The sequence below is a fragment of the Peromyscus eremicus genome, chromosome 5 (assembly GCF_949786415.1).
Source record: "Peromyscus eremicus chromosome 5, PerEre_H2_v1, whole genome shotgun sequence".
In the NCBI taxonomy this organism is placed as follows: Eukaryota; Metazoa; Chordata; class Mammalia; order Rodentia; family Cricetidae; genus Peromyscus; species Peromyscus eremicus.
The window spans coordinates 96,899,156-96,925,351 of NC_081420.1; the positions used below are offsets into that span (position 1 = coordinate 96,899,156).

The following is a 26,196-nucleotide window of genomic DNA, read 5'->3' on the forward strand; positions in this document are numbered from 1 at the left end:
AATATTTGCGAGTATAAGAAACCATAATAAACAGTTGATTGACCTTTTATATCATAGCCTCATATAGGGAGTGACATTCCATTCTTGGAGCCAGACTCTGATCAGGTTTTAGCCCCAGGGCAGGTCTTGGGAGCCCCACCCAACAGCATGAGAGATGAAGAGGACGGGAAGGCATGCACCATGGGGACAAAAGATTGCTGTTAATCGCAGATTTTTAAGTACACGAGAGCAGCAGACTAAAAGTGACTCCATGTCCTGGCTGGGCCCACAGACCTGTCAGCTGTGACCCTGGAAGGGCAGTTAGTTCTCCATCAATCCCTACATTCTGAGCTCCTCCAGGCTCCAGCTGGCTCTGCCCCGATGCTCACAGGCTGCCTAGCCCTCTCAGTTCAGTTAGTGGCCGCCCCCCTCCCCCCCAGCGAAGGGGAAAAACCTATGACGCCCCAGTGTGAAAATCTTTTTACCTTAGCCAAATTGGTGGGGCGTCTACCTGCCCCTTTGAGACCCTCCAGGAGAATCTGACAGTCGTGGCGAGTCTAGGGCGCCAGCGGGAACGCGAATTCCGCCTGCCAAGCGGCAGCAAGAAGAACAAGGGCCTGGGTGCAGATGAGAATGGCAGCTGGGACCCCAGGCAGTGGTGGTGGGGAACATGGCCGGCAGGGGCTGGAAGGCGAGGGGAGTGGGAGTGTGCGGATAAAGGGGAAGTGGGGTCAGGAATTAAGAGGTAGAGACAGACAAAGACAGATAAAACATAAAACAAAACATAAAATGGACAGACACAGTCTGTGCAGTAGTTGATTTGGCCACAAAACCGAAAGCACAAATTGAAATGGGAGTGGCCGTGAACAGCCACGCTCCCCTAGGGAAGGAGAGACTCATCTCCTTTTTTCAGACTCATCTCCTTTTTTCAGATCACTCCAGAGGAGACCTTCAGAATGGGGACTGCAAGTCCCAAATACAAGTCCTGCACACTTCTGCAGGCACCGAATACAAATGCCATATCAACCAGACAAAGGACAAGAACACAATAACATAAAACATAGATCGAGCTTGTTTTTACCTCCAACTGCCAGAGTAGGGGCCCGGGGGCACCCCAAAAATCTCGGTGGGACCTCCAATGATAGACCCCAAAATCTAGGGTCTCAAGTGGGCGCCCCAAGAACTCAAACTCAGTCCAGTTGATGCAACAGCAAGAGGTGTTTATTGAAGAAGCAACTGTACAGACAAGCAAACTCTTGTCCTGAGAGCAAGAGTCGCATCTTCAGCCACATGGGGGTTTTTAAAGGAAAAACCCACAAAAACCACAAGATTACAATTCCCATACAATTTCGTTTTGATTGATTTCTGTCTAGAGGCTAACTTCATAAGATCATGGTCTGGTTACAGAGTGATCACAGAGGGGGTACAGTTATGTCAACAGGTACATTCTTCCTGAAACCTCAAGGGGGGGTATCAAGGCAGGAGTGGAGCTTACACAAAGGTCACAGTGGTCCTTCCTGGAACACTTGGAATTATCCCAGTCACAGTTGAGCACATCTCTGAGAGATCATCTCTTTACATTGTTATATTGTGGCAGGGGTGATTGAGTAGTGGCTGAGTCAGGTTGCCCTTGGTACTAGATTTTTAGTTTCTCATTTCCTGGGGCTTGGGGGGTGTAAGCCTGAAGGGTTAGGGTCTTTCAATAACATAAAAATACAGGAAAAAATAGAGTGGGAAAACTTAGAGGCAGATGAATTTGTGCAGTTCTCAAAGCTAGTGTTCCACAGGAACAGAACCATTACTTAAACCTGGGTCTTCTGGTCTAGGTTACTCAATGCTCCACTCTAGAAAGGATGGGCCCAGCAAAGTAGATGAGAAGGAATGTATCCTCAGTGTCATGTGCTTTACAACAGGCATTTGAGAGTGTTAAGGTATAAATGTAGTTGGCAAAAAGTAAGAAATTGTAACAATTCTTGTTTTCTTTTCTTTTTTTAATTTATTTAACTTTATTTTATGTACACTGGTGTGAAAGTGTCAGATCTCTTGGAACTGGAGTTACAGACATTTGTGAGCCGCCATGTGGGTGCTGGGAATTGAACTCAGGTCCTCTGGAAGAGCAGCCAGTGTTCCTAACCCCTGAGCCATCTCTCCAGTCCTTGTTTTTTTATTTTTGTTTTGTTTGTTGTTTTTGTTTTTGTTTGTTGTCTGTCTGTTTTTCGAGACAGCGTTTCTCTGTGTAGCCCTAACTGTCCTGGAACTCACTCTGTAGACCAAGCTGGATGAACTCAGAGATCATCCTGCTTCTACCTCCTGAGTGCTGAGATCAAAAGTGTACACCCTCACCCACCCAGAACATTCTTGTTTTCTAATTCCAGCTGTGAGTTAATTCAATCTCTCACGTCCACCTTAATAATAAAACACAGTATACTTGTCATGTGCCAGTGTTGGTGTAGCGAAGTTTATAGCCTTGTGAGGACCAGACCAAATTGCTCTCTAATTGGAGCTGTCTTTTCTTTACTCTTTTCAACTCTGGCTTCCTTCTCAGCAGCAGGTTGAGAAATCTGATTAGCAGGAGGGAGCCTGCATGGCATATTGTAAGGACTTGTTCGCAGATGCCCAGTGAAGGGTCCAACTGGGTAAATATGCAATTGCCACAGTGAGTGCAACAGAAAACCTGGAGCAAATGGAGAAAACAGTTGGAAACTGTTCCGTCTGCATTTTTTAACTTGGCCAGTAACATTTGTAGAACCTTGTTTAGATTGTATTGTGATGTCCTGGACATCTGATGATATGACATTGTTCTTCTCTGTTCCTAAATTACCTTTTTTTTCCCCAACCCAGCTTCAGACACTGATTCAGGAGACTGACCCTGGTGCAGATTACCGCATTGATCGGGCTTTGAATGAAGCTTGTGAATCTGTAATCCAGACAGCCTGCAAACACATACGCTCCGGAGACCCAATGTAGGTTCTCTGACTTGTCGCATTTGGTTGTATTTTATCTGGCAGGACAGAGAACATTCCCTCAAGTGACTTTTGAGTAACTTAACATCTTGACTGAAATATTGTTGAGCAGTGACACATACCAAACTTTTGTTAAAGCTAATATTGAAATTGAGACTTCTGGTAGGCCTCATCCATGATGAAGAGACATCTAAACCAGAACTGCTGACAATGTCTGGGCATATATGGGCCTTGCGTCGTCACTGAGTAACCTCCTACAATGCAGAGGCACTCAGGATAAAGGGACATTGTACACTGGCACTCTGTCCTTTTCATCCTTTTGTGCATTGGCTACTTGAAAACTATCTGAGAGCAGTTAGTCATAATTGAGACTGAAGACAAAATGGGATATGTAGAAGCTATGGCCATAGGCAAACTGAATAGTGGCATTTTATCCAAGATAGCAGAAGGCTAACTAAATGATGAAGTTAATTTAAAATATTTGATTTTCATTTGTTTTATTCCATATGATATGAAAGCAGTTTGCAAGTAAAACCAGATTGCAAGTAAGAACAGATTTCCTGTTTTACATAACTTTTTCATTGGTTGGTTGGTTGATTTTGTTTTGTTTTGTTTTCGTAGTTTTTTTAGACAGTGTTTCTTTGTGCTATCTTGGAACTCACTTTGTAGACCAGGCTGGCCTTCAACTCAGAGATTACATGCCTGCCTCCGCCTCCCAAGCGCTGGGCTTAAAGACATGTGCCACCACTGCCGGCTTACATAACTCTTTATAGCTTGCATCTGGCAGTGCCTAACAGTGAAGTGAATGCAGTCCAGGCTTATCATCATTCTTCTATGTGAAAGCTCCTGCTGCTCACATTGCAGTAAGGAATTAAAATGCTGTTCTTCCTTAAAGCTTTTTATGTTGGTAAAGAGGTAGATGTGTGTACTTAGACTAAGAATGTTTATAGTATAATAACTATGTCAACCAGAAAAGGGACAAGGGAAAAGAAGGAAGTGCATTTTATGTGTATGATCTTTTCCCAGCATACATGTCTGTGCACTACAGTGGCCAGAATGGGGCATCAGATTCCCTGGAATCAGAGGAGTTATGGGGGTGCTGGGAATTGAGCTGAGTCCTGTTGAGGAGTAATCAGTGCTCTTAAACACTGACACATCTCTCCATCCCCAACACTTTGATTAAGTACAATATGTAGCACTTTGCTAGGTCTTGATTTGAACAAACATTTAAAAAGACATGAGATAGTTGAAAATATTTGAGGGGACACAACAGGATTTTATTTTATATGAAGGATTTACCTTTTTATTGTTGCTGTGGTTATGATAATCTCAAATTTTAGAGAAACAGAGTGAAGTATTTACTGAGAATTGCTCCAATTATCAGCAAGAGACTGAGTTAAAACAAATTTGGGTATAGGTTCACAAAAGCTCTGGGGAGGGAAAGTAGTCTGTACACTATTTTCTACTCGTATATATTGTAAAGTTTTTACAGTAAATGATTAAAAGAAAGCTGCTACACAGATCTTACGTATGCAGAATTGGAAGTGCAAAATCACTTAAAGCTGGTAGAAGAAATAATTACTGTCAAATTCAGCTAATTTGTGTGCTTCTCAGAAAAATAAATCATATCACCCTAGGGAAATACTGTATTAAAATAAGTGTTTGAGCCTGTCATCAGAGTGTTTCCTTCATTACAATTTCACTTCTGTTATGACCAGGATTCTGTCATGTCTGATGGAACACTTATACACAGAGAAAATGGTGGAAGACTGTGAACACCGTCTCTTAGAGCTGCAGTATTTTATCTCTCGGGATTGGAAGTGAGTATTGTAAAACCAGTAGAAGGCATGGCCTCATTCTGTCTCCTTGTGTGGTCAGTATCGGATGGATGGGTTTTCATGTGGGAAGAATTTAATAGTTTATCAGTGTGTACCTATGCATAATGTGTGGGAGTTTATTTGCCACAGTGAGCATGTGGGAGCCAGAGGACAGCTTGATGGAGTCAATTCCTTGCCCTCCACTCTTACATAGGCTCTGAGGATCAAACTATGGTCACCAGGCTTGCACCATAAAGTGCTTTAACCATGGAACCATCACACCAGCCCACATGTGTTTTTAAACCCAGGGCTTCATACTTATAGAGTATACACTCCTCTACTAAGCTGTGTCCCCATACCCCACTTTTATATTTTATGATAATCAGTAACAAGTTAACAAATTCTTTTCAAATTCTGGGATAGCTAACTATCTCCAACCCCCAGAAACCTATTCTTACTACTTCTAGAGCAGTATCTAAAAGCAGAGTCAGCCCACTGCCAGTCTGTAGGGATGCCAAGCATCCCTATTTGCCACTACTTTGGAAGTTGGACTCAAATCATTCCTAATACCACAAATATCTATTGTGAGGGAGTCCTAGTACCTGTGCAGACAGCAAGAGCATCTTCAGCTTTGATTCTAAAAAGATAACTGCGTAAATGACAGTTTTCTAATACTTCTCTCATCCTGTTAGCAAAATAAAAAGAAAGGATGCGTGCTCTCTTACATGTAGTCAGAATCACTGTAGTTTCTTGGCTCTGTTCACCTCTTCTTTCTGTGCTATTTTCTTTCCTTCTCCAGTGCTGCTGACACTGGATTTTACTGCTGCTTCTGCCTCCCGTAATCAGCTGCTTCCTGTTTAACTTGCTTAAATCTTTACTCTTTCTTGATGGTTAATTTATTAATTTTGTTCACATGTGTCAATGGAAAAGGTTACTTGAGGTTTGATGTGTTTTTGTAGATTAGTCTGGAAGGCCAGGCATTGTGGCACATGAGTGCACATATATGTAATGGAGACTGAAGCAAAAATATTGCAAGTTCATGATTGCCCTTGACTGCATAGCAAAACCCTGTTTCAAATAAACAAATGGGTATGGAAAGGATCAAAGGAAACTGTATGATAGCTTTCCCAAGCTTCCTCAAGCCATCTGAACGGAAATAACTTGAGTTTACAGCATGTCTCCCTAATCAAGACAGTGATTTCTCCTCCTCAACTCTTTCTCCTCAGATCAAAAATGTGCTTCATAATCTCTTAAAAGCTTAATACTAGCCTCTCTCCTGCCATTAAATAGGTCCTCCTACAGTTGACAATAGAATGTGAACAATCAGGTATCCCTTGGTCTGATTTGAGGAAAAAAAGCCAGTTCAACACATGATCCACTGTCCTTAGTTGATTCAAAGTTACATGTTTTATAATTTGATAAGCAATTTTCAGGCAAATTAAAGAAACCACTACTTTATCTTCCATAAGAAGATAAAGAGAACATTTTTGTTGTTGAGTGTTCTGAGGAGAAGACTGTTTTTCCTGTCATTTCCTGATCTTGTTGAAGCTAGTGCATCAGATAAGGTTGCACTGCATTCATCCTAGGAAAAAGTACTTAGTGAAAGATTGCCTAGGCTAACAACAAACCTAGCTCTACTCTGCTGCCTGGCCTGCTGGGTCTTACAGTTAGGAATAGTAGGTACCTTACAGCACTAGAATGACATCTTTGAGGGAGACTAGATGTCTTCTGTGTGAAAGTTAACAGGTTTCTGTAAGTTGACTGTTGTGTCATTGTGAGTGGCATTTAGAGTGGTGTGTGGCTACTTATGCCTGTAATCTGTGTTTAGGAGGTGGAGGCAGGAGGACCAAGAGTTCATCCTTCAAAGCCAGCCTGAGTTCTATGGGACCTTGTCTGAAGGGGGGGGGGGCAGGACGGGACAGCAAAAACCCTTAGCATGTCTGAGAAAGAAAATATGGAAGGAATGCTTCTCTTTTCACTTTAACCTTATAGGTTGGACCCTGTATTATACCGAAAATGCCAGGGAGATGCTTCTCGCCTTTGCCATACCCATGGTTGGAATGAGACCAGTGAACTCATGCCTCCTGGAGCTGTGTTTTCTTGTTTATATAGGCACGCCTACCGTACAGAAGAGCAAGGAAGGAGGGTATGCTGTCACCCTTGGTTTCTTCTTAATGCTGTTTGTTTCCTTCCTGCTCTGGTGTATGTGGCGGGATGGGAGGGTGTTTACCACTAGGAACATAATCATTCAGTGAGTATCCCTGCTGGTACAGTTGTCCACCAGCTTCTTTCCTGTGTGTTGTTGGTTTTGTTTTTCGTTTTAAACAAAGTATATGGGGAAACATTTCCGGGTTTTCTCTCTAAATTTCCAAAATACGAATCACAAATGGACAATTAAATTCTGCTGTTCTAACTTTATTTAGTCTTAAAGATCCATTAGAAGCTTTTAGCCAGGATACAAATGGTCCTTTAGCCTTGTGCCTTTTACAGCCAAACACAAGTGCTTTATATTAACGAGATCTCTCTGTCAATGCACTAGTTGGAGCAGAAACTTCAATACCAGCTTCTTGGCAATTCCCTGCCCCAGTTGCCACCCTTTGGTGAGATATTTGTGTGAGCTTAGCTGTCTTCTGGTGCCACACAGACATGCTGCTTTCTCTCATTCTGAGACCCTATTGAATGTCATTTCTGCCTATGTTACAGATTGTAGCCATGTTATTACTTTACGTACCTGAGTACAGATACCCCTCTGAGCCTAGTCTAATTGTCTAGGATTCAGAACCAGGAGATACAGTTAGGAAGTGTCATACTTCAGCTGCTAAAATCCTGGCCCAGTTTTTATTCTGTCATATCAGAAAACATAGTATTTCTCATTAGCTACAGATGCTCCCATATCCTGGTATCTGGTTAGTCATAACAGTAGGGGTTCTTTCTCGTGTAAAGAAAGAGTAGACTCCTTTGTGCTAACTTTTTAGATTTTTTTATTACATTTTTGTGTTCACATACCCAGAGACACTTGTCACGGTATGCATGTAGAAGCCAGAAAACGACTTGGAAATGTTTATTTCTTCTTCCACCATGGGAGTCCCAGGGATCATCAGGCTCAGCAGACGTGCCTTTACCCACTAAACCGCCTCACCATACCCCTTATGCAAGATTTAAAAAAATACTTCTTACAGAATTGAACTGAAGTTCACAGAACATAAAATTAGCCCTTTAAAGGAAAAAAATCAGTGGTATTTGGTGCATTCACAGTATTGTATAAATATTGTCAGAATATTTATTCTGTAACTCTGAAAGGGAACTCATTGGGCCTGACTCAGTGGGTAAATGTGCTTGTTACCGAGCCTTATGCTGAGTTCAACCTCCATAACCCACCCCTGTAAGTTGTCTTCTGATCCACACATATGTCATGGCACTTGGACAACTACTGTACACACAGGCACAAATAAGTAAACAAATAAATAGAGGTCATTTTTTAAAAAGTAAAATGAAACCCCATACCCACTAAGGAATTAGGTCTGTGATCCTGCCTCAGGTATGTGTTTGTTCTGGGCATCCATGGTATGGTGTTCACCTGTTTCACCCTTGGCTCATTCTATATAATTTGCCTATGACATACAGCCCTGGCTGTGTAATCGATGTTCTGTCATTGCCTGCATGCAGCATGTATGTGTAAGTCTTGCCCCAGTCAGATCTAATATGTTACCATACTCATGGAGTAGCAAGATAGTGTTGCTAAACAAAACCCTGCTTTGGACGGATCTGGTTCACTTTTTTTTTTTTTTTCCTTCGGGATACTCTCAGAAAAGGACATCATCTAATGGAAAATGCTGACTGTATTCCTGCTTGGAGAAATTTCAACTTCAACAGTTCCCTAAAGCATTTAATTCTTATCCTAGAAAATCTGATTTGGTATAAAGTTGGGGAGTAAACTACAGGGCTAGTTATTAGTTTGCTGATAAGAGATTTGTTCTGCCTAGGGACTTCATATATTTACTTTTGTTATCTTTAAAGTCTTTTGCTCATTCTTTCTCATGTAGCTTTCACGAGAATGCCGGGCTGAAGTACAAAGGATCCTACACCAGCGTGCCATGGATGTTAAGCTGGATCCTGCCCTCCAGGATAAGTGCCTGATAGATCTTGGGAAATGGTGTAGTGAGAAAACAGAGACTGGGCAGGTGGGTGACAGAGGTGCCATTTGCTTTCTCTGATCATAATGTTAGTGACTCATATTTAATGTAAAGTACCCATGGAGTCCATCTTAGTATTTGCTGGTGTGATTTTTTTGTATTTTCAGTGTTCTTTCTAGAAGAAACCCACCAGAGGTTTTTGTTTGTTTGTTTTTGTTTTTTGCTTTTATGTAAGAATAGTTATAATTTTCATATGTTTTAATGTTATGGTTTCTTTATTATTAGAGTTGATTATTTTCCCTCTTTGTGTAATGTTTAGAGCCAAGGGGACTGGGGAGATGGCTCAGAGGTCAACAGCACTTATTCTTGCAGAGGACCCAGTTCCTAGGACCCACATGGCAACTCACAACCATATGTAACTCCAGTTCCAGAAAATATAATGCCTTCTTCTGACCTTCGCAGGCCCAGGCATGCACATAGTGCATATATATACATTCAGGAAAAACACTTATGTATTTAAACTAAAAGAAATTTTAAAATTTTTAGAAAGAAAGAAAGAAATCTTAGAGCCAGCCCTGCTCTGACATGTATATAAGATTTTGTGGTAGGCATTTTTTTGTGCTAGGCATTCCATTTTCCTTAACATATTTTTCTTTTCTTTCCTCATTTTAACTCATTTTCTTTTCTTTTTTTTTTTTTTAATTGAATTAGGAAGACTTTTTTTTTAAAGGTTTATTGATTTCTTATGTATACAGTGTTCTGCCTGCATGTGTCCTTGCAGGCCAGAAGAGGGCACCAGATCTCATTACAGATGGTTGTGAGCCACCATGTGGTTGCTGGGAATTGAACTCAGGACCTCTGGAAGAGCAGTCAGTGCTCTTAACCACTGAGCCATCTCTCCAGCCCAAAATGAAGAAGGAAAGACGTTTTTGTTTTTGTTTTGTTTTTTTGTTTATTTGTTTGTTTTGTTTTTCGAGACAGGGTTTCTCTGTGTAGCTTTGCGCCTTTCCTGGAACTCACTTGGTAGCCCAGGCTGGCCTCCAACTCACAGAGATCCACCTGGCTCTGCCTCCCAAGTGCTGGGATTAAAGGCGTGTGCCACCACTGCCCGGCTTATTTTTTTAATTTACTTTCTAACATTATATGCTACATTAAATCCTTTTGTGATTGCCAGAGTATTTTGTGGTGTGCGTGTGTGTGTGTGTGTGTGTGTGTGTGTGTGTGTAAATAAAAGTTCTGGGGCCTGGCGGTGGTGGCGCACTCTTTTAATCCCAGCACTTGGGAGGCAGAGGCAAGCAGATCTTTCTGAGTTTGAGGCCAGCCTGGTCTACAGAGCGAGACCCAGGAAAGGCACAAAGCTACACAGAGAAACCCTGTCTCAAAAAAACAAACAAACAAAAAAATTCCGAATGCACCAATAGATAATGTGATTGCTGTAGCACAGCCCTACAAGATGCACGGAAATGTAGTATTTTTCCACGTAGTTGAAAGTCACACATAGCTAGAAATGGTAGCACATGCTCTTAATCTCAGAGCAGTTTGGTGGTGGAAACAAGACATCAGTTCAAAGATAGCTTTGGCAGCCAGGCATGACCCACTCCTTTAATCCCAGCACCCAGGAGGCAAAGGCAGGTGGGTCTCTGTGAGTTTGAGGCCAGCCTGGTCTACAGAGTGCGATCCTGTCTCAAAAAACAAAAACAACAACAAAAAGATAGTCTTTGGCTACATAGAGAATTTGGAACCAGGCTGAGCTGCATGAGACTTTGTTTCAAACAACAAGGACTAGACAGATAGTCTGGTTGGTAAAGTGCTTATTTTAAAAGCATAGGTTTGATCCTTAGCACCCAAGTGAAAGAGCCAGGTGAGGTGTCTCATGCTTATAATCGCAGCACTGGGGAAGCAGAAACAAGCAGGTACCTGGATCTTACTGGGAAACCAACCTAACCCAATGTCAAGTCCCCACATCCCAGTGAGAGACGTCTCACAAACAGGCTGGATTAGTTACTAAGGAATAACACCCAAAGTTGACCTCTGGTCCCCTGTGCATGTGCACACAACACCAACACTTGCACATCTTGCCTACACATATATGTAGTGGGGAGAGGATACAATTTTCTACTCTTCCCTGACAATTATAGGCAATTAATGGCTGTGGAGAGAAAAATTTTAATTTTTTTATTTAACTTTTTGAGATATGGTCTCTTTATGTAGCCCTGACTGGTCTGGAACTTGCTGCATAGACCTGGCTGGCCTCATAATCATAGAGATCTGTCTGCCTCTGCTTACCTGAGTGCTGAAATTAAAGATGTGTGCCACTACACCTAGCTATGAAATTTTCTTCAGCAGTGTAAGTGTTACAGCTCTGAGAGGAAAGGTGTCCTGGCATTCGGAATCCAAGGGATAGCACAAAGACACTGCATAGCAAACCTCACACAGGAGATTTATTGGGAGGTTGGCTGCCTCTGCTCAGGAGTAGAGCAGCAAAGACCTAAGCTAGACGCAGGCTGTCTATAGGTGTTCTTCTCTGTAGGGTGGAGCTTGGTTACCTGCTGCTCAAGGGACGCTATTGTGGCCTTTAGAGTGTTCTGTAGGAAAAGCCTGGCCACTTGTGCGCCAGGGGCTTACATGTAGTATAGATACTCATATTTTGCCAATGCTTCTGTAAATAAGCCCTTACCTATGCCCCTATTAGCAACCCTGATTACTTACTGGGTCACATACAAAGATACACCAAAAATTGTCATGTTTTGGAGTTGGACATTTTAAGAAACACCGTAATTATTTACCAAGACTATTGGCTATAAGAATATCATTTTCATCACTTGTTTCCTGAGCCTGCTCTAATTCTTTTGAGTTTATGACTAGAAAATGCCTATAGTTTAGATGCCTTTGTCTAATAGAACAATAACAAAAATGTGTTGCTCTAGAATCCCAGAAAAGGTTTTCTTCACACCGCTCTATAAGGTAAATCTTCAGAAACCCCAGCTATATTGTGGCACGTGGCTGTGAGACTAAACCTAAGAATGGATTCCATGGATAAGATTTTTCTTGTTATCTGTTTGTCTTGCAGAAGTTTGGTGCATTTTTCTCCTCAGTTCTAGCTGTTGTAATTCCTCCAGTCCTTCTCTCTTTCTTCCTATTCTAAGTCTAAAACAGAGACTCCTACAGAGTGGTCAGTTTGGTGAACCTTTGCTCGTAACAGGGCACTCTGCTGAGAGGTAGCTTTTGGTAGCTTTAGGAGAGTGGCCAGGTACTGTGCTTACAGTTCTAAGCAGCTGAAAGAAATAGTGAATAGTAAGGCTAGATACAAGGCAGCATCAGCCCAGTGTCTAAAGCCCAAACAAAATACCCTTAAATAATAATAGTATGTGGTTAAAGGGTCTGGAGAAGTAGCTCATCAGTTAAGAGCACTGGATTGTCTTCTTCCAGAGGACATGAACTCAATTTCCAGCACCCATGTGGTAGCTCACAACTATCTCTAGTACCTCTAGTTCTGAGGAATCTGATTCCCTCTTCTGGCCTCTGCTGCCCCAAGGCATACAAGTGGCACACAGACATACATGCAGGCAAGACACTTTTACACATAAAATAATTTTTTAAAATAGCCTACTATATCCCGGGTGGCACACGCCTTTAATCCTAGCACTCGGGAGGCAGAGTCAGGCCTGGACTACAGAGTGAGTTCCAGGAAAGGCGCAAAGCTACACAGAGAAAACCTGTCTTGAAAAACCAAGAAAGGAAGGAAGGAAGGAAGGAAGGAAGGGAAGGAGGGAGGGAGGGAGGGAAGGAGGGAAGGAAAGGAAGAAAAGAAGGAGGGAGGGAAGGAAGGAAGGAAGAGGGAAAAAATAACCTACTATAGTTTACAGGCTGAGTGTTATAGTTTGAAGATACCTGGGTAGTTCCTGTTGGACTTGTAAGTTTGGCCTTCTGAATTTGCATGGCTTAGTGTACTACTTGGCCCTCTCAACCACCTTGTTACATCAAGTAACATGTTACATCTCAGTTTTAATCAGGTAGAGCTTTTGTGTTGTTCAGTGAGGTGGTTTTAAAAGGGAGCCGAGTACAAAGGAGGCATGCGCAGTGTCCCACCTTCTCTTATTTGCTTCCCTGACTAAACACCAAGGGCTTGCCTTTTTATGTGCAGGAGCTTGAGTGCCTCCAAGACCATCTTGATGACTTAGCTGTGGAATGCAGAGACATAGTGGGCAACCTCACGGAGTTAGAGTCTGAGGTAAGTGATAAGTAGCTCCCTGGAGGAGGGGTGCTGCCAGCAGCCTGGCCATTATTGCTTAGCTCTTTTGTTTGTGTGCTCTTGAGAGTACAGATGCTCTGTCAGTCAAAAGAACCTTAACAATCTGTCCCTGTTGACTTTATAAAGAGGTACATTGTGCTGAGTCCTGACCCTTCTAATACAGCTCCAGAAAAGCTGTCTATACAGTTAGCTATTTGGTTCTTCTTCACAGTTATCAGTTATTAGACCCTTTCTCACTTGAGAAAAGATGGCTTCTGCACTGCAAGTCTCTGAATCACATTTAAAAGAAGTGTAAGCAGTGATAGTCTCTTATTCCTAAAGCTCATTTAGTGAGGTCATTTGGTGCTCTTTGTATGCTTAATAAAGTCCTGGGACTTGTAGTTATAAATGAAAGATTGAATGTATGAGTTTACCTCTGTTATACACTGAAACCTACTGAAATATAAAACATGAGATTTAAAAGCCTCATAAGTGTAGACAATACTGTTCAGAAGTACAAGAGATAGTAAAAACTCCAAAGAATTTGCATGCTCTAATATTATTGCCAAATATTTCATCTCCCCTTTCTTTGTTTTTGTTTTTGTTCTTTTCTATTACTGAGACAAGATGTCTCTTTGTAGCCCTGGCTATCCTGGAAGTCCCTCTGTAGACCAGGCTGGCCTCGAACTCAGAGACCTACCTGCCTCTGCCTTCTGAGTGCTGGGATTAAAGGCGTGTGCCACCACCACTTGGCACATCATCTCCCTTTTCTTAGTTCTGCCTCTTCATTTGTTCAATTTGATAAAAAGATCTGCCTGCCAGATGTAGTGGTACAAACCTTTAATGCCAGCACTCAGGAGACACTGGCAGGCGGATCTCTGAGTTCTAGCTAGGGCTACATAATTAGAAGAGATAGAGGGAAAACACACACACACACACACACACACACACACACACACACACACACCCCTTCTCCTCCTCCTCCATACACACACACACACACACACACACACACACACACACACACACACACACCCCTTCTCCTCCTCCTCCATGCTTGGCTTTTATGAAGCAGAGTGATTAATCTATTTCATCTTCTACAGGATATCCAAATAGAAGCTTTGCTGATGAGAGCCTGTGAGCCTATAATTCAGAACTTTTGCCATGTAAGTGATGTCTGGAGGAACATGGGTTACTAACAGAACCAAATTCAATGGGACTTTGGGCTCAAGGTTGTGGGGTTCACCTCTGTCTTCAGCATACACTGTTACAAACTTAGCAAATAAAGTTGGAACTGTAAACAAGATTGAGGGAGGGGCCAACAGCTTGGGAACCTGATGATTGTAGAGCTTGATCCCAGCAAGTAGTAGCAATCTGCAGATGTGCGTGTGTGTGGCTAGCAGCAGTGGGTGAAGTGACATTATAAGAAAAGATACAGGGGCTGGAGAGATGGCTAGGAGGTTAAGAGCATTGGCTGCTCTTCCAGAGGCCTTGAGTTCAATTCCCAGCAGCCACATCGTGGCTCACAACCAACTATAGTGGGATATGATGCCCTCTTCTGGTGTAAAGGTATACATGCAGATAGAGCATTCGTACATAAAATAAATCTTTCCAAAAAAAAAGTGTTAAAAATTTTTTTAGATAAAAATTAAAAAAAGAGGGCTGGAGAAATGGCTCAGAGGTTATGAGCACTGGCGGTTCTTCCAGAGGTCCTGAGTTCAATTCCCAGCAACCACATGGTGGCTTACAACCATCTACAATGAGATCTGGTGCCCTCTTCTGGCCTGCAGACAGAACACTCACTGTATACTAAATAAATAAATCTTTAAAAAAAAAAAAAAAAAATTAAAAAAAGAAAAGATATAAAAGAGAAACTCCAGGGTGTGGCTGAGTTGCTTCTCGGGAATTGTTAACAATGGTAGTAGTTTCCTCTTCCAAATGTCTCTGTTACACCTCAATGCCGAGTGACTTCTTTTACTTTATTTCTTTTTTGTTGTTGTTTTTGTTTTTGTATTTGTTTTCTTTTTTCGAGACAGGGTTTCTCTGTGTAGCTTTGCGCCTTTCCTGGAACTCACTTTGTAGCCCAGGTTGGCCTCGAACTCAGAGATCCACCTGCCTCTGCCTCCCAAGTGCTGGGATTAAAGGCGTGCGCCACCACCGCCCGGCCTTTACTTTATTTCTTACTCCCTTTCTACCCAAATTGTAGGAGTGAAGTAACATTTAGTAACCCTTAAGATCTGACAGCTAGGTATTAATCCCAAAGCCGCTGCTGGCGTCATAGAAGGAAATAAGTAATAGTCCTCACGGTAGATGTTCTTGCTTCATGCATTTTCTAATGAATTTTTATCTTTCTTGGTTTCTTGGGCTTATTTTGAAGAATTTATGTTGTATCTCTTTTTTGAAGGCTTCTAGAGTCACTCCTATTCACATTTTTCCTAGCTGGCACTATAGATTGTATTGCTAATTATTACAAATAAAGTGTAAATGTGTACTGTCTTCCTCAGGATGTGGCAGACAACCAGATAGATTCTGGGGACCTGATGGAGTGTCTGATACAGAACAAACACCAGAAGGACATGAATGAGAAGTGTGCCATTGGAGTCACTCATTTCCAGCTGGTCAGTCGATTTCCTGTCTTGGCTGCTGGGGTCATTACTGAATATCTTCCTGCTTTGGAACAACCAAGCAGTTCTGCTTTTCTCATTATTTCCAATTATGTGCCCTATTTGGAACTTCTCTCAGTAAATGTGACTTTCTCTACTCTGGCCAGGCACTCTTCTCAGCTCCTTAGCATTCAGTGACAAATGAGATGTAATCCTAGAGAGCATTCATTGTAGAGAGGATAGAGACAAGAGAGCGGGCAACCCCTGCTCTGGTTAATGCTCACATGAAGTGATACTTACTATCACTGGAGTCTGTTGTTTTGTGTAACTGTTAATGCACTAGCCTAGATGTTCATCAATACACTGGACCCTGAGTCTTCTCTTTGCTCCACTGTGTTCCTCTCTTCTCTTTCTTTCTCTCCCCCATTATGTGCTGGAGATTGAACTTAGGGCCTCACCTTACAAGCAGTTTTCCACTGAACTAAATCCCTACACAGTATGTCCCTTCCCCCCCCCTTTTTTTTTTAAATCTTACAATTCAGATGTACCATTTGAACAATATGGCTGGACCATACATACTCTTTGTAATAACAAGAAGGTAAAGTGCATTCCATGATGTTAATGGACTCTCTTGCCATGCTGGAATCTAGACTCTAGTAAAAGAAAGGTGCCAGAACAGGTATGGTGTATATCATGGCTACACAATCTGGGGTGGTTCAAGGAAGAAAAACAAAACCAGGGCAGGGATTGGGGAATTAATGGACTGCAAGAGGAGATATTAAGAAAAGAACCAGCCGGGCGGTGGTGGTGCACGCCTTTAATCCCAGCACTCGGGAGGCAGAGCCAGGCGGATCTCTGTGAGTTCGAGGCCAGCCTGGGCTACCAAGTGAGTTCCAGGAAAGACAGGGAAACCTTGTCTCGAAAAACCAAAAAAAAAAAAAGAAAAGAAAAGAACTAAAAATAGAACCCTGAAGGAAATGGCAGTGTAAACTATGTGAAGATCAGCCAGAGGAACGCTTTTGGCATAGTGAGCTCAGATGCGTGTGATTTGAAGGACAGGAAGACCAGTGTGCCCACAGGGAGAGTCTTGAGATCTCAGCAGATTGCAAAAGTTCTTATGAACAGTCTGGCCTCAAATTTGCTGTGTAGCCAAGGATGACCTTGAACCTCTAATTTTCCTGTGCTGTGTATCTCCCAAGTGCTGGTATTATAGGCATGTACTATCACACCAGGTTTTTATGTGAAATAAATCCCAGAGCATTGTGCATGCTAGCGAAGCACTCTGTGAACTGAGTTGCATCCTGTGATCGGGCTTCTGGAAGTTGTATAGCTAAAATGTTACCCATTGCTGTTAATTGCCACAGAGCTGATTTTCTTTCTCATCTTTTAGGTACAGATGAAGGATTTTCGATTCTCTTACAAGTTCAAAATGGCCTGCAAGGAGGATGTGTTAAAACTTTGTCCCAACATAAAAAAGAAGTATGTATCTCTTAATTGATCTGTCCTGCCCTCAAAGTCTCCCTCAGCCTCTGATGAGTATGTAGGATATGAGGCAACTTCCTGCAGTCTGGCAGTACTGGTCCAGGGGCCACTCTTTTTGTAGTGTAACTAAACTCTGGCATTGTGTGCACAGATTGTAGCCACAGCTCTCTCAGCCACATTTGGTCATAGATGTTCTCAAAAGAAAAGCCCTGGAGTATGGGAATATTCTTTTTTTTTTTTTTTTTCATTTTTATTTATTTTTCTACTATCAGCTTGGTACAGTACAAATTCTTACCCTAATAGTGAAATGTTTCATTGAGGCTTGCTTGCCCAGTAATTGAGTAAAACCAAAACTTATTATAAGCCACAGTCATCCTAGGGTCCCCCCCTGCTATATAGCCTCCCTGGTTCTGTGGGTTGCAGTCTGATTGTTCTTTGCTTTGTATCTGGTATCCCATTATGAGTGAGTACATACCATGTTTGTCCTTCAGGGTTTGGTTTGGGTTACCTCACTCAGGTTTGGGAATATGAGAATATTCGTGATTTTTTTTTTTAAGTGTATACAGTGCTCTCTCTGTATGGCCAGAAGAGGGCACCAGATCTCATTACAGATGGTTGTGAGCCACCATGTGGTTGCTGGGAATTGAACTCAGGACTTCTGGAAGAGCAGCTAGTGCTCTTAACCACTGAGCCATCTCTCCAGCCCCCTTGTTTGTTTGTTTGTTTGTTTGTTTGTTTTTTAACCTAGGTTCAGATAGCCTGTCTGATTGAAGCAGGGGTAGGGAGTCCTGAGAGAAGGAAGTTGCTGAGCCAGCTTCTTCCCAAAGAAGCATCACAGCCTCGCTGAAGTAGAGTTTTGGGGAATGAGTAGACCTCGGCTCCCTTGGAAATTAGGTCTTAATGAGGAAGCTGATAGGCTTTGGCAGCATAGCTGCCCAAATCTTACAAGTTGTTCTCGGGGCGGGGGACATTACTAGAACACATGTTCCCTTCCATGACCCAAGACCAGGTTCCCATTTTAGACAGTTTTTTTTCTGTACCTTTAGAGAATGTTTCACAGTATGTGAAGGTTAACAGCATTGTTCTTTCTGTGGTCACATTGTTTTTAACAAACAGTTATTGAATTGTACTATCACACATGCTCTGCTTGGCTTCTGAAGGTGCAGTGGGGTCATGTCCTAAAGCCACAGTGAATGCTTGAGATGCAGATAGTACCGAGCCCTGTGTAACCTTTTCACTATACCTGTGTACCATGACAAAGTTGAATTTATAAATCAGATACAGTAGGAAATTAATAGTAACTAATTATATGGGTAGTTGCAGTGTCACGCATCTTTATCTTAGAACTCAGGAGACTGAACAGGAAGACGGAGATCCAGGTTGTTCTAGAGTACATTGTGAGACCATGGTTGTTTTGTTTTGTTTTGTTTTTCCTTTTTAAGAAAAAAAAATAAAACAGTATACTGTATTAAAAGTCACATGAGTATAGGTACAATATCTTGTAGCGCTATAGGTCCTAACAATATTGGCATATTTTCCCCCCTTTTAAATTCACAACATTTTTGTTTGTTTGTTGTTGTTTTTTCAAGACAGGGTTTCTCTGTGTAGCCCAGGCTGGCCTTGAACTCAGAGACTCTGCCTCCCAAACGCTGGGATTAAAGGTGTGTGCTACCACCACCTGGCTAAATTCAGAACTTTTACCTTTTCAATTAAATGTGGTGATTCTTAGTATTTATTTGGCATATCCAGATTGCCAATTTCACTACTCCCAGCCTTTTCAAGCGGTGGTTAATAAGGGGGACAGTTAAATTATTGAAAACAACAGCAGTGAGCTTACAAGAAATACATTACACACGCGCGCGCGCACACACACACACACACACACACACACACACGAATTAATTCATTCATTCTGGGTGAATAGTGTGCCCAGTGCTCTGGCTTTTACCCCACTGCAGACAGTCTTATCCCTTCTCCTTCCGTGGCAGGGTTGATGTAGTGATCTGCCTGAGTACCACTGTGCGCAATGACACTCTTCAGGAAGCCAAGGAGCACCGGGTGTCCCTGAAGTGCCGCAAGCAACTCCGTGTGGAGGAGCTGGAGATGGTAATGCTTCCAGAAACCACAGGACCAGTGCTTAGCTGCAGAGGAACAGGGAGATGGCTTCTGCTACCTTTGTGAAGCGTGAGATGTAGTTACAGTTGAAAATCTTTCCGTATGGCATTCCCACTTCTTTTGAGTTTGGTTTTAAATGACAGACTTTTTTTTTTTTTTTTTTTGCCACACACCCCTAGAAGCCAAACTGGGCTAGATTCAAAGTGTTGATAGTCATGGACCAGTCCTGTCCTCGGGGACAGATCTTTCCTGCCCACTCAGCTGTCCTTGGCGTCAGTTTCACCCTCTGGCTGCAGGATGGCGGCCTGAAGCGGCAGAACTACGTGCTTCACTTTGTATCTCTACCAACAAAGTGGGGAAAGAAAAATCACCTTTCCCCTTGAAATAAAATTCCTCCCCTTAAATGTAGGTGTGCCAGCCTGGGGGCCCATCAGAGACAACTGGGGAGGGAGAAGAGACAGGGACAACTTCAGCTACTGTTGTGAAGCATGAGTCATGGAGTCACAGATGAAATCTTACCATATGACAGTGTCTTCTGCACACTGCTGCCACCTCTAGAAGTTATTCCTAGACAGTGTCCAGTCAACAAATAAGTCTGTAAACATTCCATCTTCAGGGGACTAGAGAGACAGTTCAGTGGTTAAGAGCACTTGCCACTCTTCCAGAGGACCTGAGATCAGTTTTCAGAACCCACGTCAGATGTCTCATGCCTATTTGTAATTCCAGATCCAGGGCATCTTGACACCTCTGGCCTTCTCAGGTACCTACACTCATACACATACCACATGCGGGCACATATAACTACATATAATTTAAAATAATAAAAGTAAATGTTTAAGAAATATATATTGACATCTCTAGCCTAAAATCACCTCACTTCTCACACTGGCTCCCTGTCATGCAGACAGAAGACATCCGTTTGGAACCAGATCTGTACGAAGCCTGCAAGAGTGACATCAAGAGCTATTGTTCTACAGTGCAGTATGGAAATGCTCAGGTAACATTTCATTTTCATTTTTAATGTTGGAAGTCAAGTTAAGGTATTCTCACTGGTGAGACAAGAACTGCCACATCCTTATCAGTTTAATTATTCCCTTCAGCTGTTCTAGACTGTTTTTCTCACCTTCCGACATGCATACTCCTCTGTATCCCTCTCTGCCTTGTCTGCCCAGTAAATTCCTGGTGTTCATTTAGGTATTTCTTCTGTATAGTTTCTGCAGTAACTCCACATCCAATGTTCACCCCATGTTCCACTCTACCCACACACACACCCACACACCCTTCCTTCCTTCCTTCCTTCCTTCCTTCCTTCCTTCCTTCCTTCCTTCCTTCCTTCCTCCCTCCCTCCCTCCCTCCCTCCCTCCCTCTCTCCGTCTTTTCGAGACAGCGTTTCTCTGTGTAGCCCTGGCTGTCCTGGAGCTCACTTGTAGTCCAGGCTGTCCTGAAACTCAGAGATCCTCCTGCCATTGCCTCCCAAGTGAGTGCTGGGATTAAAGGCGTACGCCACCACCGCCCAGTGTGTTTTGTTTAATGTCTGCATTCTCAGCTGCCTAGGACCTTGCTATGATGCTTTAGCCTTTGAGATGCTTTCTTCTCTGTCTTGTGTCTGAGGTTGCCATGCAAAGTCTGAGTCTTTTCTTTCTCTCTCTCTCTCTCTCTCTCTCTCTCTCTCTCTCTCTCTCTCTCTCTTAGTTAATCTTTCTTTTAGATTAGTTTTCTGTTTGATTTATAATTTCAGTGGGAATGAGACCAGGCAGGACCTTGTTCTTTGTCATGGTGGGCGCTTGTCAGAACAGGGTCTCCGTCTGGGCACTGTTTTTTCAGATACTACTTTGCTTTTCCTCTTTCCTTGAATTCCTGTGGACAGGTGGTGCCCCAAGTCTGTCCCCAGTGCCCTTTTCACCCTTTCTTATTGCTTTCTGGCCTTGTCCGTTTGAGGTAATTGCTTATCTTCTGTTACCCAGCAAACTAATTTATCTTCAATTCTCTCATTCTTTAAAGACCACCGTTGGGCTTTTTCGTTTCTAAATCTCTGCTTGCTTCTTTTCATAACTACCTATTCTAGATTCTTGTTTATCATTTTCTTCTATATTGTTCCGAGGACATTACATATATTTTCGCATCTTTTCTTTGATTGACCTATTAGCTTTTCCCCTCAGGTTTGAGTCCTTTGTTTTTGTATCATTTCTTAGGTATCAGTGTGCTTTGTCTAGTTGATGGGTCCTGGTTGTGTCTTTAGTCCTTCAGAGAAGTGTCATGACTTCATACTGCAGCCCTGGCAGGTGCTGCTTCCCATCTGCTTTCTTTGATTATGTGTTTTATATCTAAACATTTAGCACAGTGAGGAGATTGCTTCAATATATACCTACCTTAAAATCCATCCCATGGTACTTTTTACAGCGCCACTCAACCTTTCCTCACAGCTTTTGGTTCTTTGCCCTCTGAGATGTTGTTTGTCATGGAGGATTGGATCCAACTCATACTTAGCATCTAACGCTGTTCTTATAAAGTTGAATCTCTAGACTCTGCCTGCTCTCTAGTCAGCAGAGTCAAATGTGTGCTCCAAGAGGAATCTTAACAAGGGAAAGCTCAAGAAGGCAGAAGAAACCACAGAGCCTAAGTGGTTTCCTTTCAGATCCCAGTGCAGCCTGGTAGTCACCCTGAATCTTTGTCATCTGGTCCACTGTTGGCTCTGAGGTTATAACGCCATGAGTGTTATTCTCCTTAATGAGAACGTCCTTACTCTGACTGCCTGGAATTAGAAACAAAAGATCCTGGGATAGAAAAACAGTGCCGTTCACTTCACTGAATTGAGGGTTACGGTCAAAACAGATGAGTTTCAATCCCCGATACACTTCCTAACTCACCCATAACTCTTACATCATCCATTCCTGTCGTCAGTTAATAGATGAACTATCAGTTCCTGATTGGTACTTCCTAACTCACCCATAACTCTTACATCATAGATTATTGAGTGTCTGAAAGAAAACAAGAAGCAGCTAAGTACTCGTTGCCACCAGAAAGTATTTAAGCTTCAGGAAACAGAGATGATGGACCCAGAACTAGACTATACACTCATGCGAGTCTGCAAGCAGATGATTAAGGTAAGGAACAGGTGACCTATGTAACAATGACAGCATGAACCCTTTTCCATTGTATCCTGTTACAGCCAACATGGTGATTCCCTCAGCTCTGGTCTGTAGTCCAGTGGCATTTCCTTTACCTGCCAACTTGTAGATTTTTGAGCCCCCAGAATCTCTGGGGGTGGAGTAAACAGAGCGTCCATAAGCCCTCCAGGCAATGTGGATACTGCTCAAGTTGGAAAAATCACAGAGCTGAGCTAATAGATGGAAAGGATGGGTGTGTTGAGAAAGCCACAATCTAGAGTCTTCATCAGATCATCTCCCACGCTCAAGATGTTTCTTTTCTTTTCAAGATTTTTTAATTTTATTTTATGTGTATGAGTCTTTTGCCTACATGTATGAATGGGCACCATGTACATGCCTGAGACCCACTGAGACATGGGGTTTTCTAGACCCAATGTTACAAGGGGTTATAAGATGCCACATGGGTGCTGGGAGCCAAACCCAGGTCCTCTGCAAAAACAGCAAGTGCTCTTGACCACTGAGCCATCTCTAGCCATGCAAATGTGTTTTTATTCTGCACATTCTTTTGCTTCAAATAATCCTCCAGTGAATGTTCTTAACCTATCTGTGTATACAAAGATATTAAACTTAAGGAAATGCAAAGAAATGTTAATAAAACTGCATTTCAGCTTTCCTTTAATATACAGTGCTGATCCTACCAGTAATGTCGGTGAAAATTTCATGTTTATTTATTTATTTGTGTGTGTGTGCATGCACACAGGGAGAAGGGAGGGAGGAAGAACGTGTACACTACAACAAGCAAGGGGACTTGGTGGTAAAGTGTCCTAACCAGAGCTTGAGGCACTGTGACACAGACACATAGGTTAGCAAATGAGGTGGAGTTCATTACCAGTCCAAAACTGAGCTCTCATTTAAGGACAGTAAGAAGAGTATAGAGCTAACCTCGCCCTTACACTTAAGGTAAACCACATGTAGCCTTACCCCAGATCCCAGTTCACATTGGTTAATAGTTATTTTCTAAATTCTGCCACTGTGGTTGGGTAGCTAAGACCTGAGGGCTGGATGGCACCTGGTACGTGTTCAATCCTACTCGCACAGTAAGTGCATTGTGAGATAGCCTAGACTATAACATAGCCATAGTAATAGGAACACACCCATGCAGAAGGTAACCAGTGTTGGCAGTAGGGGAAAAGTAAGCAAGGGACCCTGGGTCTGGGTACCAGCTGGTACTTAGCTGGTCCCTGCTCATGCCAAGCAATGCCTTTGTCTTGTGCTTTCATGAGCTCCCAGGTAGATGTAAAAGTAATCACAGATAGATTAGGTGCTAGTTTGATACAGCCTTTTTCTTTCTTTCTTTCTTTTTTTTTTTTCTCCAGAGCTGAGGACCGAACCCAGGGCCTTGCGCTTGCTAGGCAAGCACTCTACCACTGAGCTAAATCCCCAACCCAGCCTTTTTCATATAATTCTGTTTATTTGCAGCGGTTCTGTCCAGAAGCAGATTCTAAAACCATGTTACAGTGCTTGAAGCAGAATAAAAACAGTGAATTGATGGATCCCAAATGCAAACAGATGATAACCAAGCGCCAAATCACCCAGAACACAGGTACCATCATGGCTCAGCTCTCCTGGTCCCATTGAGTGTAGCCCGAGTGGAACTGGTCAACATGTTGTTACCTCTGGGTGCCATGTAGCTCATGGATTTGAAGAGAGGGGCCTGCATGTGAGCAGTGCACCCCTTCTCCTTTGAAGACTAGCCAGAAAATTAGAATGAAGGTCAGGGGAAGAAGGCTGAAAATCTGGACAGCTGCTCTTAAAAAATATAGAGAAGGAATGAGCATTAGGGTTCCTAGGAAAGGGAATCCCTCAAATTTACTCAAACGTCATGAACATGGGCAGTTGTTTTCAGAAGGGAAATTTCAGCTCTTGACTAGGAAAGCTTGTAGCTTAGTGGACAAAAGTGTTAGATTTTTTTTTCATGATGCTTTCAAAAGTGTCTATTATGGGCTAGGTTTCTGTTGTTGGCTTTAAACACTGGACCAGAGAACCCCGAAGAGATGCTGCAGAGTTGAAGGATCCTGAGAACCAGCATGTGCTCTAGAACTGAGTCGCATTGCTGATTAGCAACATTGGAAAGATGGGCGTGGTAGCACACACTTAATCCTAGCACTTGAAAGGTTGAGGCAGGAGGATTGTGACTAGCAGGCCTGCTGCCATGCCTTCCCTGCTCTGAGGGATCTATCCTTGAACTGTAGGGAGCCCTTCCTTCCTCAAAAACAGCAGCAGCCCTGGCATGGTAACTTCTCTGCTGCCGTTTACCATCTCAACAAATATATAGTTTATATAAAACTATATCCATGACTGTTGACCTTCTATGTCCCCTTATGAAAGGTGAATTTCCAAAAATCTGTGAAAATTTATAGGTGAACTATTTTATCATATACTGACACGTTTTTACTCCAGATTACCGCTTAAACCCCGTGCTAAGGAAAGCCTGTAAAGCTGACATCCCTAAATTCTGTCATGGTATCCTGACCAAGGCAAAGGATGATTCGGAGCTAGAAGGCCAAGTCATCTCATGCCTCAAGCTGAGATATGCTGACCAGGTACAGAGCTGGATGAGCGTTTTCCCCGTAGACATGACTAGCATACTCCTGTTGTCCTTCCCCAAGCTGGGGTGTTAGGGCTCATCTAAGCCCCGATGCTCTCGGGTGGGCTGATGGGTTTCCCTTGGTTGTCTGTAGCGCCTGTCTTCAGACTGTGAGGACCAGATCCGCATCATCATCCAGGAGTCTGCTCTAGATTACCGCCTGGACCCTCAGCTTCAGCTGCACTGCTCAGATGAGGTAAGCTGTGGCTGTCCTTGGAAATTATTGATCTTTTTGGCTAGAAAAGGCCCCCTGAGGAGCCCTGCTTAGGTTGCTCTTAAAACTGTCCAAAGAAAGTTGTTTAGTCTCTTCTCTGAAGATCATGCTTAGAAAGTCTGTGGGTGTATGTCACATGCAGTAGGCATCAAGTTGTAAACATGAGCCATGTGTTAAGTGTTTGCTTTTAGTATTTTATTTGGCTATTTGACCTTTCTCCTTTATGACAAGTCCCAGAACAATGTACCTCTTTCAGAATTAGCAGTCTTTGAGCTGTAAAAGGAGAACAGAGCATCCAGTGCAGATAAAGGAGTGCACACTCCACTAGGAAGCTGTTAGCAGAACCCTGGGCACGTTTGGGAGAATCAAGATTGATATGTTTAGGACCTAGGTTTCCGAAGATAGTGGCATTGTCTCTCCCCTGTACCTGAGGAGCAGGCCCATTCAGAGTCAGCAACAGGCACCATGTATTCAGGGCTAATTTGACAGGGTTGATGTTCTCTGGAAGCCAGCTGTTCCTCAGGAGGGTGGCCCCGTTTTCTTGTCTCCTGAGCAGATTGCCAGCCTGTGTGCTGAAGAAGCAGCAGCCCAGGAGCAGACGGGCCAAGTGGAAGAATGCCTCAAGGTCAACCTGCTCAAGATCAAGACAGAGCTATGTAAAAAGGTAGCCACACCCTCATCCTTGCCTGTCTCCTGCCTTTTTTCTCTTTTTCCTTTTGGTTCCCTTCCATTATTTATTGGAAGAGAGCCATAGATTAATGGTCAAGGACCATATAATGGTTTGGAAAGAAGTAACAACATAGAATGCTGGGTAGGAAGGCTTATATTTTATATTTGAATACTTTTTTTTTCCCCTGATTTTTCAAGACAGGGTTTCTCTTTATAGCCCTGGCTGTTCTGGACTC

The 26,196-nt window shown here is 42.8% G+C and overlaps 1 protein-coding gene across 1 annotated transcript in view; it reads left to right on the forward strand.

The window, feature by feature from the left end:
* Glg1 (golgi glycoprotein 1) overlaps positions 1-26,196 on the forward strand; it is a 109,452-nt gene that overhangs the window by 76,587 nt on the left and 6,669 nt on the right. Inside the window, exons 9-23 of the mRNA XM_059263989.1 lie at positions 2,821-2,942; positions 4,661-4,762; positions 6,752-6,905; positions 8,803-8,940; positions 13,037-13,123; positions 14,227-14,289; positions 15,628-15,741; positions 17,117-17,205; positions 19,197-19,314; positions 20,228-20,320; positions 22,290-22,427; positions 23,910-24,033; positions 24,891-25,033; positions 25,172-25,273; positions 25,848-25,955. Coding sequence (XP_059119972.1) covers positions 2,821-2,942; positions 4,661-4,762; positions 6,752-6,905; positions 8,803-8,940; positions 13,037-13,123; positions 14,227-14,289; positions 15,628-15,741; positions 17,117-17,205; positions 19,197-19,314; positions 20,228-20,320; positions 22,290-22,427; positions 23,910-24,033; positions 24,891-25,033; positions 25,172-25,273; positions 25,848-25,955 — 1,695 coding nt within the window. The remainder of the gene's footprint in view (positions 1-2,820; positions 2,943-4,660; positions 4,763-6,751; positions 6,906-8,802; positions 8,941-13,036; positions 13,124-14,226; positions 14,290-15,627; positions 15,742-17,116; positions 17,206-19,196; positions 19,315-20,227; positions 20,321-22,289; positions 22,428-23,909; positions 24,034-24,890; positions 25,034-25,171; positions 25,274-25,847; positions 25,956-26,196) is intronic.